At 41.0% G+C, this 16,113-nt stretch overlaps 1 protein-coding gene across 7 annotated transcripts in view; it reads right to left on the minus strand.

The window, feature by feature from the left end:
- Positions 1-1,698: 1,698 nt before the first annotated feature.
- Positions 1,699-16,113, minus strand: part of SH3KBP1 (SH3 domain containing kinase binding protein 1) — a 218,063-nt gene continuing 203,648 nt past the window's right edge. For all 7 annotated transcript variants that reach the window (XM_068684265.1, XM_068684257.1, XM_068684249.1 and 4 more), the window contains 5 exons: positions 11,712-11,821; positions 10,532-10,657; positions 7,230-7,501; positions 4,687-4,750; positions 1,699-2,764 (listed from right to left, as the gene is read on the minus strand). In XM_068684265.1, the coding sequence (XP_068540366.1) occupies positions 2,723-2,764; positions 4,687-4,750; positions 7,230-7,501; positions 10,532-10,657; positions 11,712-11,821 (614 nt within the window). In that variant the 3' untranslated portion in view covers positions 1,699-2,722. The remainder of the gene's footprint in view (positions 2,765-4,686; positions 4,751-7,229; positions 7,502-10,531; positions 10,658-11,711; positions 11,822-16,113) is intronic.

Consider the following 16,113-nt stretch of genomic DNA (forward strand, 5'->3'; position numbering starts at 1 on the left):
TCATGCAAATGCATGGCCCTGATGTTTCAGAGCTACATGGATTTCTACATGTAAACCGAAGTCTACTGCAAGACCACTGTGTGCTATTAACAAAAAATCATTTTACACAACTCTTCAAACAGTAATGTTTAATCATTTTCACATCAAAAGCACTTGTTAGCTCACCAGCATTTTCTGTTTTTCTTTAAATATAAAACCAAACATTCTTAAAAGCAGCAGTTCTTAACCACAGGTTCAATGCATAATTGAGCCTCTTTAAAAAGGGAATAATCCACATGCTATGTAAAATACCTTCTATTATTATAATGAAATGCAGCAAGAAGTTCGTGTTTCTACGAACTCTCTTCTCCCGGAATAATAAACTTTCAAAACAAAACATTTTCACAAAATCTTATTTAATCTTCATTAATCTTCATTTACAGAGCTTGATAGGTTGGACTTTTAATTTGCATTTATAAAATGACAAGTTATCATCAACAGGAGGAAAAAAAAAATTTATGTGTTCTGCTATCAAGAAACTCCATGCCAAATTCAGACTTTCATTTGAAAAAAAAAAAAAAAAAAAAAAGAGAGAGCATTTCTGAGATGTCCCTTATATTTCTGAAGTACAGCTCAGGAATTAATACTTTATTTACCACAGATACAATAGTTGACTTTCTTCCAGGGATGCAGCTAGGAAGCCAGAAGTATTTATTTATGGATACACATTGCAAATATAACATTACAAACCCAAAGAGAATTCTTATTTGTTATCCTTATTTCCTCCTCTTCTCTCTGCCACCAACCTCACAAAAGATATGGAACTCATCTAGAAACCTTTATTGCTGGAAAGCTGTGATGGGACTATCATTCTTTGTATAAAAAATATCTTCATGTAGTTATCTGGGATTGTTAAATAAGAGCATTTCAGTGATAAAATATTTTATTAGTGTTTCTGTTCAAGAACACTGAGCAATGTATTGGGACTGCTTGAAACATCCTCAAGTTTCATCATCAGATCTTTCAGTCTCAGACACCGCAGTTACAAGAGAATCGCATGCGATTGTTGAGGAAATTATCCCAATGGTGAGGTTCAGTATTGCCGTTTGAGATCCATAAAGCAAGACCTGGGGTACAGTGGAATGTGTATTTCACACATCTGTGCATGTCAAGGTTACGGGAACTCTGCTGGCCACGTGTGAACGTGACCGGCCAGCCGAGGCTGTGTCTCATCCAGTTCCTGGCAGGCAGGATGGTGAGCGGCGATACAGGACATCCCGGGTGGAGCCAATTCCAGTATTCACTGAGATGACGAACAAATCCTTTGTGTGTTTTGTTGCAGTTTTTGACACTCTGAAATATCAACAATATCACTCACCCGCTCGCTCTATGCTGTGCAAAAATATCCATTATTTAAATGCTTTGCAAAAACTCAGCAGAGATTGTTGACAAGGCATGAGATACTCCGCCGCCAGTGAGGAACACGCAAAACCACTAACAGGAAAACGAAGAAGTTGTTCTGAAAGGATGAAAATAGAAACTGGAGGAAACAAAGCAAGCACCAGGTTCAATAAAACGAGGAAGAGAAAGCCCTGCTGCAAAACAGGGCTATAAAGTGTCTCGCTGTATATAACTCAATGGCAGAAGGCTTATACAACATAATGTAGCAGACAATGGCACATAAACAGCAAATGAAACAATGTCACACGATAGGAAACCTTGTGCAGTAAATAATACAACTTTTTATTCATGTTTTATAGTTTACTTTTATTTATTTTTGCTTTAATAATGCATATTCTGTTCACTCTGTGCAAAATCGGGGACGGAGGCGGGCGCTGAAATCAGTCTACGGAAAACCAAGCGAGATGAACATTCAAAACCGAAGGAGATGCCTATCAAAAACGGGAAAGCTAAAAAGCCACAGCTGATAATGACAAAGCTGCTCTCAACCGCACCGCTCTGTCCTGCCGCCCCGCACGAGCCTGGCCGTAGGGAGCGGCTGCAGACGGTGAGCGGGACCTCTGCCGGACACCGGTGACAGGAGTCGGGGGAGCTACGTGACGGAGACCCGGCTTGCAACCAGCTCCAGTCGGAGTGTGGCAAAGAAAGGCACAAATCATTGCAAAGACCAGATTTTCGTTTCGTTGGTGTTCTTCTCCTAAACACGTTACTGTACACAACGTCAGGTTGATTGTAGGGGGGGTCGGGGGACATGAAATTGCATATTTAACAGAACTTAAGACCGTAACAAGAAGTAGGCTGTTCTATCTCGAAGCAAAAATAATCCCTCCAGCCCCAACGTTAACATTCATTCCTGGCTATATGCAGTACAAACATTTTAAAATCTGTGACAAAAGACAATTAAAAACCAAAAATCAAAATCATAAAGCTTGTAAACAGATAATCTGAAATACACTTTATTTATGGAAAAATATCATCAAAATAGTACCACTATGGACTAAACTGCCTGAGTTTTCATTTCACCTATGATCTTGAAGTAGAGAGCCTTTAGCACAAGAAGATCAATTTCAGTCACAACTAGTGCCACACAGCACCACTTCGTGTGGAGATTTTTTCCTCACTGTTGGTATTTTTGTTGTGCTATCAAAAACGGTTGTGCTAATCCTTCAATAAAGGGATGTTGAGGCAATTCTTAAATCATTTGGCACAAAGTTATTTTGGCTGGGGCATACATTTGAGTCTCAGTCATGTAGAATAATGCAACATTCCATCCATCAAGTATTCACTTTGATTGAAGAGCTTTCTTTATGTCATTAACCTCCATCTGAAAGGAAAAAAAAAATATTTCTGATGAAATTAGATGCTTTAAGACACACAGGTGATGCTGCTAGAAAAGCACATATTCCATCTTTTCCACAGGCGTTGAGTACAGGTTTTATACCACTCTTATTTCCAAAGATTTTGCAAATTGAGGTGACCTTCTATGTTGCACAGGGTGACCAGTGATGGCTCCCTCCCCTCAGAGGAATATATTCATATATATATATATGAATGTGCTGTAAGACTTTCCAAACTCTCAGTTACAGCTTTCACAGCCTGTGCAGCTCGCTGCCAGGAATTACTCACCAAATGAGCGCTGTGCCCATGCACCAGCAGCTGCACCTACCCCTGGCACAAGTAAACAGAGCCACTTTGAGCAGAAGAGCAAAACCTGTCATCTCCCTCCTGCAGGGATGGCTCTTGCTGTGGGGATGGTGGCCCTCTACATCCATCGAGCCCATGCCCAAGCACCCAAGGTCTCTGATGGACGTACAGTGGTGTGGCAGAAGCAGGTGGCTGAAGCTACCAACTCCCCCAGCTGCACATTCAGCCCTTCCAGCATCCACCACAAACCCTGAGGCAGGGATGTGAGATACATTCCCTATCACCCTCAGTGCTCAACTGGGCCATATCATCACTGCATTTTTCTTTATTTAATACATAAAGCAGCTCTGGGAGCTGTGCTGCTTTATGCCTGTCAGAGCACCGATCAACTAATGCAACTTTTGTTTGCTGAACTTCTTTGGTGGTGTTGTGGTTGTTGATCTTCATTTAAAGCTAATTACTCCATCTCGATCAGCATCTGAACATCTGAGCAGTAGTAAAAGCATTCAGCTGTAAGATCATTATTTTTAAAACCATCAATGTAGGGCTCTGTGTGAAGATTTAAAGCCGTCCTTGGAGGTGGAATACAGACCTCTGAATAGTTTGCCCTGTTAGACTAAATCAATGACTGCTATTAAAATGCTCATCAGTTTTATCTGCATATATTCCAATTTTAGCTGAATTGCAAACTGCAAGAAGCCATAGCCTATGTGGTTGTGTGCATAAAGTCCTTTAAACAGTTCTTCCACCCTCTGTCATGTTCTCAAACCCTTCACCGAGCAGGAGCAGCCCAGAGAAATTGCAGTTCAATTTTCTATCCCTAGTACAAAGAGAAAGTACAGCTGACCTATACCATCAAAATATAAAACTTAATCAATACAAAAGCAGTTATCAAGTACATCACTCTCCCAAATCCAGAAAAGCAGTTACTGAGGCTGCAGAGTCAATGATCAAAGTCAAAGGTGCAGCTCTGCTCCTCACACGCAGGTAGGGCAGCACGCTGCCTGGCAAAGACTAAATCAACATGGCAACTTCTAGAGCTAAGGTACCGCACAAACTGTGATAGCAGTAACTGGCTCCTAATCCTAACACCATCTTTCATACTGTTTAGGATGTTTTGGTGAGGGCAACCTGAGCACAGTCTGTAAAATGGACTTAAAAACCTTGCTGTGTGAAATAATATTCCAGGCATGGCAACACTAAGACCAGCCTAATACAAAATATGAAGCTCTGGAAGAGATCAAGACATTAAAACCAAAACCAAAAACATACATTTTTTCCTGTGACAAAATCAGACAACTAAAACTGAGACTAAACAAATATCCCACTTGGAATCCTATATGGTGTTCTTTCATTTGGTACTTATGCACTTGTGCTGATAGATTTTTAGATAATTATCAGGCATTTCAGTAAGAATCCGGCACTGCAGTACGTTTGACACAAACTGGAAGGAAGTAGGTACACCCCGTATTAGAAATGTTCTAGTAAAAATGTTAAAGGTTTTTTGATTCACTGGTATCTAAGTATCTTACCAGAGTTTTATGTTCTATATTTGAGGCTAAATCAAACCTGATGATATTTCATTGTAAGTAATTTAAGTACCTGCAATCGTAGACGGATCTTTTTTTCTTCATCCAACTCAGACAGCAACTGCTTGATCTCTTTTCTGTTAAAAGAATGCAATAAAAAAACTTAGAATGCAAATATTGAAATTAATAAAATACACAAGATCACCTCTTGGAAGTGTATTTTCCATATTTCACTAGTTATGTTTGTTTTTTCCCCTCAAATAACTAATTAAAGTAAGTATATTCTTGTGTACTACATACTATAGAGAAGTAAGACTATCTATAAGAGGGCATCCCCTGCCCTCCCCCTGCCCCAAATTAATACAAATAATACATTTCCTCCCAACAGCGCTGCATCCACAGGCTTTGCTCTTGGCTAGCTGTACAAACACTGTACCCAGTTGCCTTTTATCTGCACAAGATGTAGATGGATTGGCTGTTGGTGGGTTGTAAGAGCTGTAACACAAATTCTGCCCATTGTATTGTATGCTTAAGCCAGTTAGAAGCCGCTTGTGCCAACAACACAAAGTAAACTTCAGCTTAATTTATGAACCTCAGTGACTCCCAGGTATGGATTTGCTGTCTCCCTTCCTGGCAGGGAAGGAGAATGCCGCTATGAGGAGCAGACACCCTCCCACATCCCCAAAGTGCCCTCACCTTGAGACAGAGACCAGCAGGTGGGGGCAGCCCACGCAAGATGGGCTGGGGAGGCCAGAGGAGCAGCAGTCAGCCTAAGAGATGAAGCTGTGGGGCTCAGTGGCTACTTATAGCTTGAACCATGCCCTCCTGCAAGGTCTTCTCCCAAACTACCCCCGCACCCCTGTTCTGTCCCAGTCTCTGCACTCTGCTTTGCCTTTTCCTTTTCCTGACTGGGCTCCAGGCAACAATGACAGTGAAGGACTTGCTTCCAAAACATCAAATACTCTCAGGACTAACAGAAACTATGTGAAAGCCCTACAAAACGAGCAGCTTAAAGAAAAACAAGGATGGCCACCTCTGAAATAAGATGCAGGGTCATAGACCCAACTTCAAATGTCCTGATGACAAATGCATTGCTGCTTCTGAAATACAAGCGTCCTGTGAAAACGTGCTAGCAGCAACACACCGGCAAAGCATTTGATGCTGTCTCCCGTGATATCCTTGCCTCTGAATTAGAAAGACATGGATGTGACAGATGGACCACTCGGTGGGTAGGGAATCGGGTGGATGGTCGCACACAGAGAGCTGCTGTCAATGGCTCGGTGTCCAGGTGGAGATCAGTAACGAGTGTGGCGTTCCTCAGGGCTCAGTACCGGGACCGCCACTGTTTAATATCTTTGTCAGTAGCATGGACAGCGGGATCGAGTGCACCCTCAGCAAGTTTGCTGATGACACCAAGCTGTGTGGTACAATCAACACACTGGAGGGAAGGGATGCCAGCCAGAGGGACCTGGACAGTCTGAGAGGTGGGCCTGTGCAATCCTCATGAGGTTCAACAAGGCCAAGGGCAAAGCCCTGCACCTGGGCCAGGGCAATCCCAAGCACAAATACAGGCTTGGTGGAGAAAAGATAGAGAGCAGCCCTGAGGAGAAGGACCTGGGGGTGTTGGTTGATGAGAAACTTGACATGAACTGGCAATGTGTGCTTGCAGCCCAGAAAACCAACTGTATATCCTGGGCTGCATCAAAAGCAGCATGGCCAACAGGGCGAGGGAGGTGATTCTCCCCCTCTGCTCTGCTCTCCTGAGACCCCACCTGGAGCCCTGCCTTCAGCTCTGGGACCCCCAGCACAAGGAAATGGATGTATTAGAATGAGTCCAGAGGAGGCCACGAGGATGATCAGAGGGCTGGAGCACCTCTCCTGTGGGGACAGGCTGAGGGAGTTGGGGTTGTTCAGCCTGGATAAGAGAAGTCTCCAGGAAGACCTTACAGTGGCGTGCCAGTACCTAAAGGGGGCTACAGGAAAGCCGGGGGAGGGACTCTTTGTCAGGAAGTGCAGTGATAGGACAAGGAATAATGGTTTAAAATTAAAAAAGGGTAGGTTTAGGTTAGATATTCAGAAGAAATTCTTTACTCAGAGGGTGGTGAGACACTGGCACAGGCTGCCCAGAGAATCGTTGGATGCCCCATCCCTGGAGGTGCTCAAGGCCAGGGGGCTTGGAAGCAGGTGATATTTAAGGTCCCTTCCAACCTAAACCATTCTAACATTCCATGATTCTAAATCAATTTACTAGTTTTAGGCACTTGTACTAAATTCGTATTACAACTAGAAAAAATGCCCCCCTTATTAAGATTAGAGTGAGCTCCCAAGTAGCTATTGGCAAATTAAACAATATAACATTATTCATCACTTATAGCTTGTATAGCTTAACTTTTCCAACAGCCCATAAGCTTCTGCTTATGTCACAAAGCACACAGATTGATAGTGCCAGTCTTTTTTCCTGACCTCACCTCTGAATGTGCTCTGTCAGGAAAATCGACAGAAACCACTCACAAACACAAAAGCAATCAGTAATGTATACGAAGACAAACTCCAGAAGAAACTGATGCCCCACTTAATGGATGTATCCCAATTACAGCTGTGATTTGCAGTACTTACTTTTGCTGGTCTTTCATCGTTTCAACGATGATTTTTAGCTCCTTAATTTGTGTTCTCAGCTCCTCCAGGGCAGTCTGACCTTGGCTCAAGTGTTCAGTCTTTGGCTTTCCTTCAGTACCAAACAGGGATGGGGAATTTGACCTGTGGCCTGTTGTTCCCATTGCAATTGAATGAAATCCAGGTGTTGGTGAAGGGGATAGAGATGGTTGTACGTTACTGCCACTAGCCAAACCTCCTGGTTTCGGAGGCAAGGAAGTTTTATTATCAGACACCTGTAACAAAAAGAACAACATTTAATGCCTGGAGAATGCTTTATGAAAATCAAAACCTCTAATAAACATTAAATATTTTGCTGCTAAATAGTAATGTTGAAAGTGCATAGTCAGACATAGAAAGTTTTATATATGACAGCTAAAACAATCAGTCAAATTATCTTTGTACTTATACATCAGAGGGGGTTTAGCTGGGACCTGTAATTCCAGACAGTTTCAGCAGAAGTTTCCAGTAGCTACAACTGATCAGCAATAAGCACTTTCAAGACCTCAGTCTGAGCACTGCAATGAACCAAGGAAGACATTCACTGTTTCTCTCAGAAATGTAAGAATTTCTCTCAGTTTGTAAGAACATGCCTACATCCATGGAAGTCTCCTGAAGAGCACAAAATTGTGTGGCCAAGAATCCAAGTTGCATTTTTTTGTGGATTACACTGATGATTTTCAACTAACCATTGAAGGATTCTTCAATATATGATATTGTTTTAAAATTAGAAGATTGTGTTAAATGTTGCCCTCAGTATTACAAAAATAGCTAACTATTCCATAAAGTTGCTTGGTGAAATGATATAAAAACTAACACAAAATCCCGTGACTTCAGAATGACAGTATATTAATATGAAATAAAATAATTGTATAACTTCACTGTACTGTCCTCTGGTACCTGAAGCATCTGTGAATCCTCATAACTACCAATGGCTCTTTATTCTTACAGGAACTTAAGAAAATAATGCAGCATTAACCTAGCTATCCTGAAAATGTATGGCTTAGCTCAGAAGGATTCCACATTTCTTGAATTGCAACACAGTGCTCTACTTAACAGACAAGGCATAGAAGACACCTACCTTATTGGACCAGTTACTTCATTGTATACACAGCACAATGTACAAGTGCAGTTATCACATTGTTATTTGGTAATGCTAATGTGTGCATCATGTAACACCTACCAGAACTATTGGAAGATCTATCTGATTTAGCTCAGAATAAGAAAAAAACACAAGACTGCCTGTATTGAGTATATGTGGCAAGGTTTTGGTAGCAGGGGGGCTGCAGGGGTGGCCTCTGTAAGAAGAGTCCAGCAGCTGCCCCGTGTCAGACAAAGGCCAGCCCTGCAGCCCCCAGGTGAGTGTAGCAGGAGGGCAGGAGGTGCTCCAGGCAGGCAGCAGCAGTTCCCCTGCGGGCTGTGCATGGAGAGGCCCCTGGTGGAGCAGGCTGTCCCCCTGCAGCCCATGGGTCCCACATGGAGCAGATCTCCACGCTGCAGCCCCCCCATGGGTGGAGGAGCCCCCGGTGGAGCAGGTGGATGTGGCCTGGAGGAGACTGCGGCACATGGAAAGCCCCATGGATGGAGGGGAAGGTGTTTGTAGTTTGCTTTCAGATTCTCATTGTCTAGTCTGCTAGAAATAGGCAATAAATTACATTATTCTGCCTATGTGGAGTCTGTTTTGCCTGTGACGATAATTGTTGAGTGATCTCCCTGTCCTTATCTCAACCCCTGAGCCCTTTTTGTCACATTTTCTCCCCCTTTTTCTTTGAGCAGGGGGAGTGAGAAAGCAGTTGTGGTGGAGCTCAGCTGCCCTGCTGGGTGAAACCACCATGGCCATCTAACTCTATCATTAGAAAAGACATACTGAAATTGAATGGCGAATAGAGTAATATACTGAGAAAAGAATGTTATGGAAACAGATGGGAGATACATGGTGAGTGAAGACTTGAGGACTGAGGCCATGGGCTTTAACTGGACAAAGTAACTGAGAGAAAAGTTAGCAGTTGGATGAGAATTAGGAGAAAATGGGGTGTGGAGGGAAGAGCAGGATCCACCATGTTCTTCTGCAGAAAACAGTCTTCCCCACTGCATGAGTGTGACTGAGTACCAAACCTGTCCCAGGCAGGCACTGCTTAAATAAATGTGTTCTGTGGAACAGACAGTGGGACTAGATAAAGAAAAATGACATTATAAATCACAAGAGAGATGAATAACATGGACTCCATAACCTTAATAATGTTTCATGTATTGTGTATATATTGTGTTTCTTTTAACATTTTATGTATGTGCATACATCTCTGAGCAGTGTGTAGCTGTAATCAGACCCTTCATGGATAATAACCCTTAAATGAGCAGGTGCAAGTTCCCTTTGGACTGAAAAGAGAGGCTACGTCCAAACCTGCAGCAAGTGAGCAAGGCACAACTGGAGTCACCCACACTGAACACATTATTCCAGAGCTTAACTGGCCATCTGTATTAGAGTCTCAAGCAGCTACTTTCTGATAGCAGTCTTTGTGTTGTACAGGAACAACATCTACATGGTTGTCATGCCAGCAGATCATTTACGGATGGTGGCCCAAGAGTATGCATTAATCCAAGTGCACCCAGAAGAGGGAGCCATATAGCAAAACATAATCTTCAGAACCTGATCACAGAAGTGCATGACTGCATCTTTCAAATACTTTAGTTATACTATTAAAATGTAATTTTATATTGTTCAAGGTATTCTTATGTACTGAAATATAGGTCCAACCTCTAAAGCCTAATCTATATACTCCTTCTGTAGTATTTGATTACCTTACAGCTTTCTACCAATATACAGTAAGGATGGCACAAGCCTATATGATTATACAGTATAAAAGGTGATTATACTTGCAAATTCACATACTATTGGAGGGCTCAGAGAGTTGTATTTTCTCTGCTCGCAGACTCATCTCATGTAAACTCAATTTACAACAGCAAAAGGGGCCTTTGTTTCTAAAATGCAATTCCCAACTTCTCTGATTCTGTGAAATACATTTACTCTAGAAGGATTCTTTTTTTCATGCTATGTTTATGGAGGCAGTTCAACTGTGCAATTCACTTTAGACTTGCATTTCAAACCCAGAATAATCTTTAGTACCGCTTACCATTTTTAAGCTTCTTTAAAGGACTGGTTACCAAAGTGATTGTTGAATTAAATGTTAACAATAACAATTTAATAACGTTTTCAAAAATTAAAATGCATGCAACAAGGTTAAATAGAGGCATTCCAAATAGCTTACTTGTGATATTGTAACAGTTCTTGATTTCCTTGACACTTCAACTGTTTTGTGTGTAACAGAAACATGTTCCTCCCTGTCGTCTTCAGGACTCGGTGAGTCAAAGAAATCCGGGCTTGAAAGGGACGACTACGTAGTTAAACACACACATACCATGAGAGGAAAAAAATGCAGATATTTTCATTGTACAAGAACTCAACAGAAAAAGAAGAAAATTTATATGATTTTTAAAAACTATTTTCAAAGTAACAACCCTTAAAATCAGCACTCTCTCTCCCCAGTTTTTTAACTCTTGTTTTCCAGGCTAGATGAAATGAGAAATACTTAAGAGTTGGGCCCAACAGTAATTTACATCTTCATATTGCATTATATAAGATTAAAGCACCTTCCTGTCCACAAGCAGAGCTGTACCTTACTTGGCTAGGACACCGAGCACCATGTGGTGGGTGTCAGCTCTGCCACCACTTTACTCAGTGCAGGTCTTTCTTTGCTGCTGTTCAGGAGTCATGCTGCTGCCTGTGCACACTGCTGGCATTGCAGGGCTGCCACAGGCACGGTCTCTTTGCAAAGGTGCAAACAGGGATGGAAGGTCTTTTTCACCCCTTGTTCCTTCTCCCATAGGTAGAGCAATGGTTTCCAAAGCATGGTTTATGAAACCAAGCGTCTCAAGGTACTTATTAGAAATTTAAGTCCCCCATATATTTACAAATATGAGCTTGTGAGAGGAAATGTATGATGGCTCAAGGAGACCTACTGAAGGCCAACAGCAGTCTGCCGTCCTCAAAATCTGGTAAGTAAGTGGCCTAGAGAAATCAAGGGAAATGATTTCCAAAAAGCCTCCTTTTTGGAAATGCTTATAAAATCCTCGATACTTAGCACAAGCTAGTTTATTCCAAAGATTTTTAGGAAGGATTTTTCTGGCCTCACCCATTGTTGGCAAGGAAAACCTGGCAGCACCCAAATAAGGGGATACAAATCTTACAAGGGAGGGAATGTTTTAAGCATTAGCATTCAAAACACTGGCAGCCTTCTGACACAAATTTTCCTGAGCTGCATCTCTCTGCCTCACTGTACGTGTGAAGGAATGGCAGTGTACATGTATTAAAAGCACCAGGGAAGAGAACTAGAAGGGAAAAAAAAAGTCAGGAAAAATTTTCTTAAAAGAGAAGGAAAATTTACTTACAGATGTGAGAGACTGAGAGGGCGGTCGCCTGCCAGTAGCTTTTGGTCTGGTTGTAGTTGGATGATTAAGCTTCTCAGCAATTGGTACTACAGAGTCAAAACCTTCCAAGTCTTAAAAATAAAACAGAATTGATTTGGTTTTCTGACAATTGTTTTCTAAGAATCATTTTTTTTTTTCTTTTAATTTCAAATAAATCAAATCCCACTTTCCCCATTGTGTCACAGTATTCTGCGCACATCCAGACACCATGAAGTCACTAAAAAAATCCTGGAAGTCAAAGGCAGCTGCAACCCAGTCGCCCTTGCCAAGCACAATGGCCCTTGCATGTCAAACAGAACAAAGCTGAGAGGAAATGCTCAGAGGAGCCTATGGTTTTGTTTACATTCAGCGTAGTGAGAGCTAAATGACAACACGGGTCCTGTGGATAGAATAAACAGTTTCAAAGTTTCCATCTTGCTATTAAAGGGATTAGTTGTTTTTCTCTGAATAACTGTAGACAGAAGACAGTGCACGCGTTGTCTCAAGAACTGTACTGTGCTGCACCTGCTGCATCCCACACAATTGCTCAGGGGATCAGAGAAGGAGAGTGCTGGAGCTGGAAGGCACCTGCAGGTTCCCAGACACCAGCAGCTGGAGGTGGTGTAGCTTCCAGAAGCTGCAGATGAGGGGGATACGTTCAGATATCTTCAGCAATCCAGAGGTTATGGTAAGAGAAAACCAACAGATTCCCAAAGCTGTACAAAGCTCAGGAGTCTTGACTGTCTGTATGGTTAGTGAAATAGGAGGGAAGTGTTTGCTGAATCCAGCCACGTGGTAGCATGTTTACATGGAAGAACGATGGCTGCAGGAGTACTGTGGCTCGTGATTACATGCCTGAATCAAATGGCTTAACACCATTCATCTATTTTTATGGGCTGTATCAGTTTCAGTCACATCAATTTCAAAATGCCCTATTGCATATGTTAAACAGAAATGATTCAGAAAATATACAGGAGATCCTCTAGACATAATAAATCAAAATTCAGTGAAGTTACTTTCAGGCATAAATCAAACGCTGGAATAATATTTGTTATTCAGAGACCATTTTTCATTGCACACATGCAGGAAAAAAACAGCTTCTAAGGTAGCAGGTATACATACCAGGCACCTAATTTTCAGAACTGTTTCAGAACAATAAATCTCTAAAGATGAAGCTTTGCTGCTGTATTACAATCATTGTACAGAATTATATGATGGGAAAACAAACCTATTGATGGGGCTGTGCAATAAACTAAGCACACTGAAGGACACGTACATTGATTCCAAGTACATGACTTGGCAGCTAGGAAGCAAATAGGTTCAGACATTCTTTACTGAGCAATATTTTTCCATTCCCAAGAGATTTTAAAAAAAAGAAGGTGAAAAAAAAAAAAAAAAAAGAGACGTCTTTCAATATCCCTAAAATAGTCTAATGTTATTCACCTCTAAACATTATTCTATTTTTGGAGCAACTCTTCCTATGTATAGCCTATGACCCCACTGTCCTCTACCAGGTATTTCTCTCACTGTTTTTTTTTATGGACTGCTGCAACCCCGTGCCCTGAAGTGTCTCACAAAGTCAGTCAATGGCAATTTGGGAATCCAAAGCTTCAAATGTATCTACATATCAGGTGCGGTTGCAGTACTTTTAAAATAAAACTGAGCTAACACGAACAGCTTACACAAAACCTATCTGGAGGCATACAGAACTTCAGGGCTACAGGAAAGAAGAAATACAAGTAAAAGAATTATTTTCTGAGGAAAAAAAAGAAAAAGCCTAAATATAGAAGCTGGTTTCCAGCAACAGCCAGTTTGAAGCTGATGTATGAGATAGCTGACCTGCTTAAGACCACACAGGAAATCAGTGATGTATTTTTATACATTGTCTTTGTTTTCACCACTGTTACTTTCTGAAATATACAAATATATAAAATACACACTTTTTCTACAAATGTGATGCTTAAATATACAAAATGGTGACTGAAGCAACCCTCTGCTTACCCCAGCCATTCTTCCCCACCTAACTTTTTTTTTTTTTCCCGAGCTAGTTTTAATCCAGCTCATCTTCCAAAAACATGTGCCCAGCCACACAAATACCTGTTTGGAAGAAAGGATCAGTAGCAGAGGACTGATACAAGCTGTTAAAGCTGAGAAGAGCAGGCTACAGCTCTGGGAGGGCAATAGACTGACTGAACTTATTGTGCAGCATGAGAATGCTCCAATGCATCATTTCTCCCTCTCTGTTGCCACTTCCATGGTAAGCACCACTGTACCTCCCTCTGTTCTTACATAGAATAAATACACTAAAGTGGAAAACAATCAATAAAAAAAATAGTGAAGGTATTAATAAAGTGTGTTTCTTTGCCTTACATAAACTAACCATTACCTAAACTTCTATGTTTGATTTGAATAACCAAACATTCGTGTTTCAATTGTAAAATGTATGGATAAACAGCACAAGAGGATACAAATTTTTGTTCAGGAGACCCATGAGCACTTGCAGATGAAACGTTCTCCCTGCATTTTATGAATACTCTGAAACACGAACATTTCTGTGCAAAGCTTCTATTATCAGGAAATAATGTGAAGAAATATGACAATCCTTCATTTCATCGGCTTCTGAATGCATTTCTGATGGCTAGAAAAATAAACTAAAGCAGCCTCTACCTGCACTGGATTTTCAAAAACAACAGAGCAGAGCAGAGGTTGGAAAGGTTCCACAGGTAAGATCTGCTGCCAGCAGTGAAATCACAGCCATTCAGCTGATGCTATAAATGAGACTCTATTTAAGTGTAAGGGACAACACTTGGTACAATGCTAAAATAGTAAATCCTTTTCTAGTACTTCTGCATGCCCTTTATCCCCCACCTTTTTTTTCTCCTTATTTAGATGTGGCTGTCGCTCCCAAATCCCCTCTACTTCTAAGATTATCACCACCTTCCGTGATCATCACCATTCAGGGAAATTCCCATCCACTGGTGGAGAAAATCAGGAACATGACGCCTTACTATAATCTATACTGCAGATACAGTAATTAATTCAATTATAGAGGTTATGTGATTACTTATTTTGCTAATGGAAAGCAAGACTATATGGGTGTGACTACACTATACTCACTGAGGTCATTAAACACAGCAATTTGATTTTGTTGTGTATTTTTGGAGCCATCAGACATTGCAAGCTTAAATATCTGTACTAAGCAAAATGTAAAACCTTTCTGAGCTGAACCAAATGGAAGGCCATTAAAAATAAAGTCCAGTCTACCATATTCACAGGCATGTTGAACACTAGTAAAGCAGCATCAGAGTGTAGTAGAAGTGAACTCTGCACTGGTCCGGCTTTCTCTGTGTCTGCTAGTAATAATCAGTAGAAAGGGCTCTCTTGAACACACAGAAGACATAAGACACCCTTCAATTAACAGTGGGAATTACTAATTAAAAAAAAATATATATATATATATATGGTGATACTTGTTGTACAAATAAATAGATGCATTCATTATTATTACTGCCTCTCTGATCAAGCCAGTAATTCATGAGGTATTTCACGAGATGGGGAGAAAGACGCCCAAGTAACTCTAGCATACTGGTGTAATACACACAACAAAATGCCCAGTTAGCGAGCAAGCATATTTAAGGAATAGGAGAAATATCAGCTGTGCAACAGCTATCCCCTGGTATCTTTCCATGCCACTTAAGAACAGGATTTTAGCCCATTCTTGTTTGTTTGGAGACATGGTCATTCAAAGCGTGATGCTGGTGGTTTCAAACAATACCCAGGTTCAAGAAAACAAACAAGTAGTTGAGTAATACGTTTTGAGCTAAATAGATTTGCAGCTTCTTGGAAAACAACTTTCAATATTTCAAAAAAATATCCCAGAATGAAGCAGTTAAATGATTATGCTTTCTTTCTCGCCTATGTCCTCCTGTGCATTTACTATTCTAGCAGAAAATATGGCTAGGCCTATATTTTATCAAGTTTTTGTGGGGTTTTATTTTGGTATTGTTTTTTTTTTTTGTCTTTGGGCAAAGTCATTTCTACATAATGAAGATGGAAAGCTTTTTGAATTAGCAGAGTGATTTCACCTTGAGAAAACTGAAATGGGAAGTGATGGATAGTATCAGAATCAACATATTCAGAATGCTAATGACGAGATTTCAGAGAGGAGAAACACAGCAGAGCTGGAATAAATGAGGCCAAGGTGGCATTCAATTCATTTGAAGAAGATAGTGTCACAAAAGTCACAGAGGTAGATTTCATTTCATTATCATATTCAATACATTCAGAAGATTGACAATGGGCTAGTGAAATGGTACGCTGTCTTTAAATACATTAATCCTGAAAGCTACCCTGCATCAAAGGAGACAGAGATCTGCAGGTCAGA

The sequence above is a fragment of the Anas acuta genome, chromosome 1, assembly GCF_963932015.1.
Source record: "Anas acuta chromosome 1, bAnaAcu1.1, whole genome shotgun sequence".
Taxonomy (NCBI): Eukaryota; Metazoa; Chordata; class Aves; order Anseriformes; family Anatidae; genus Anas; species Anas acuta.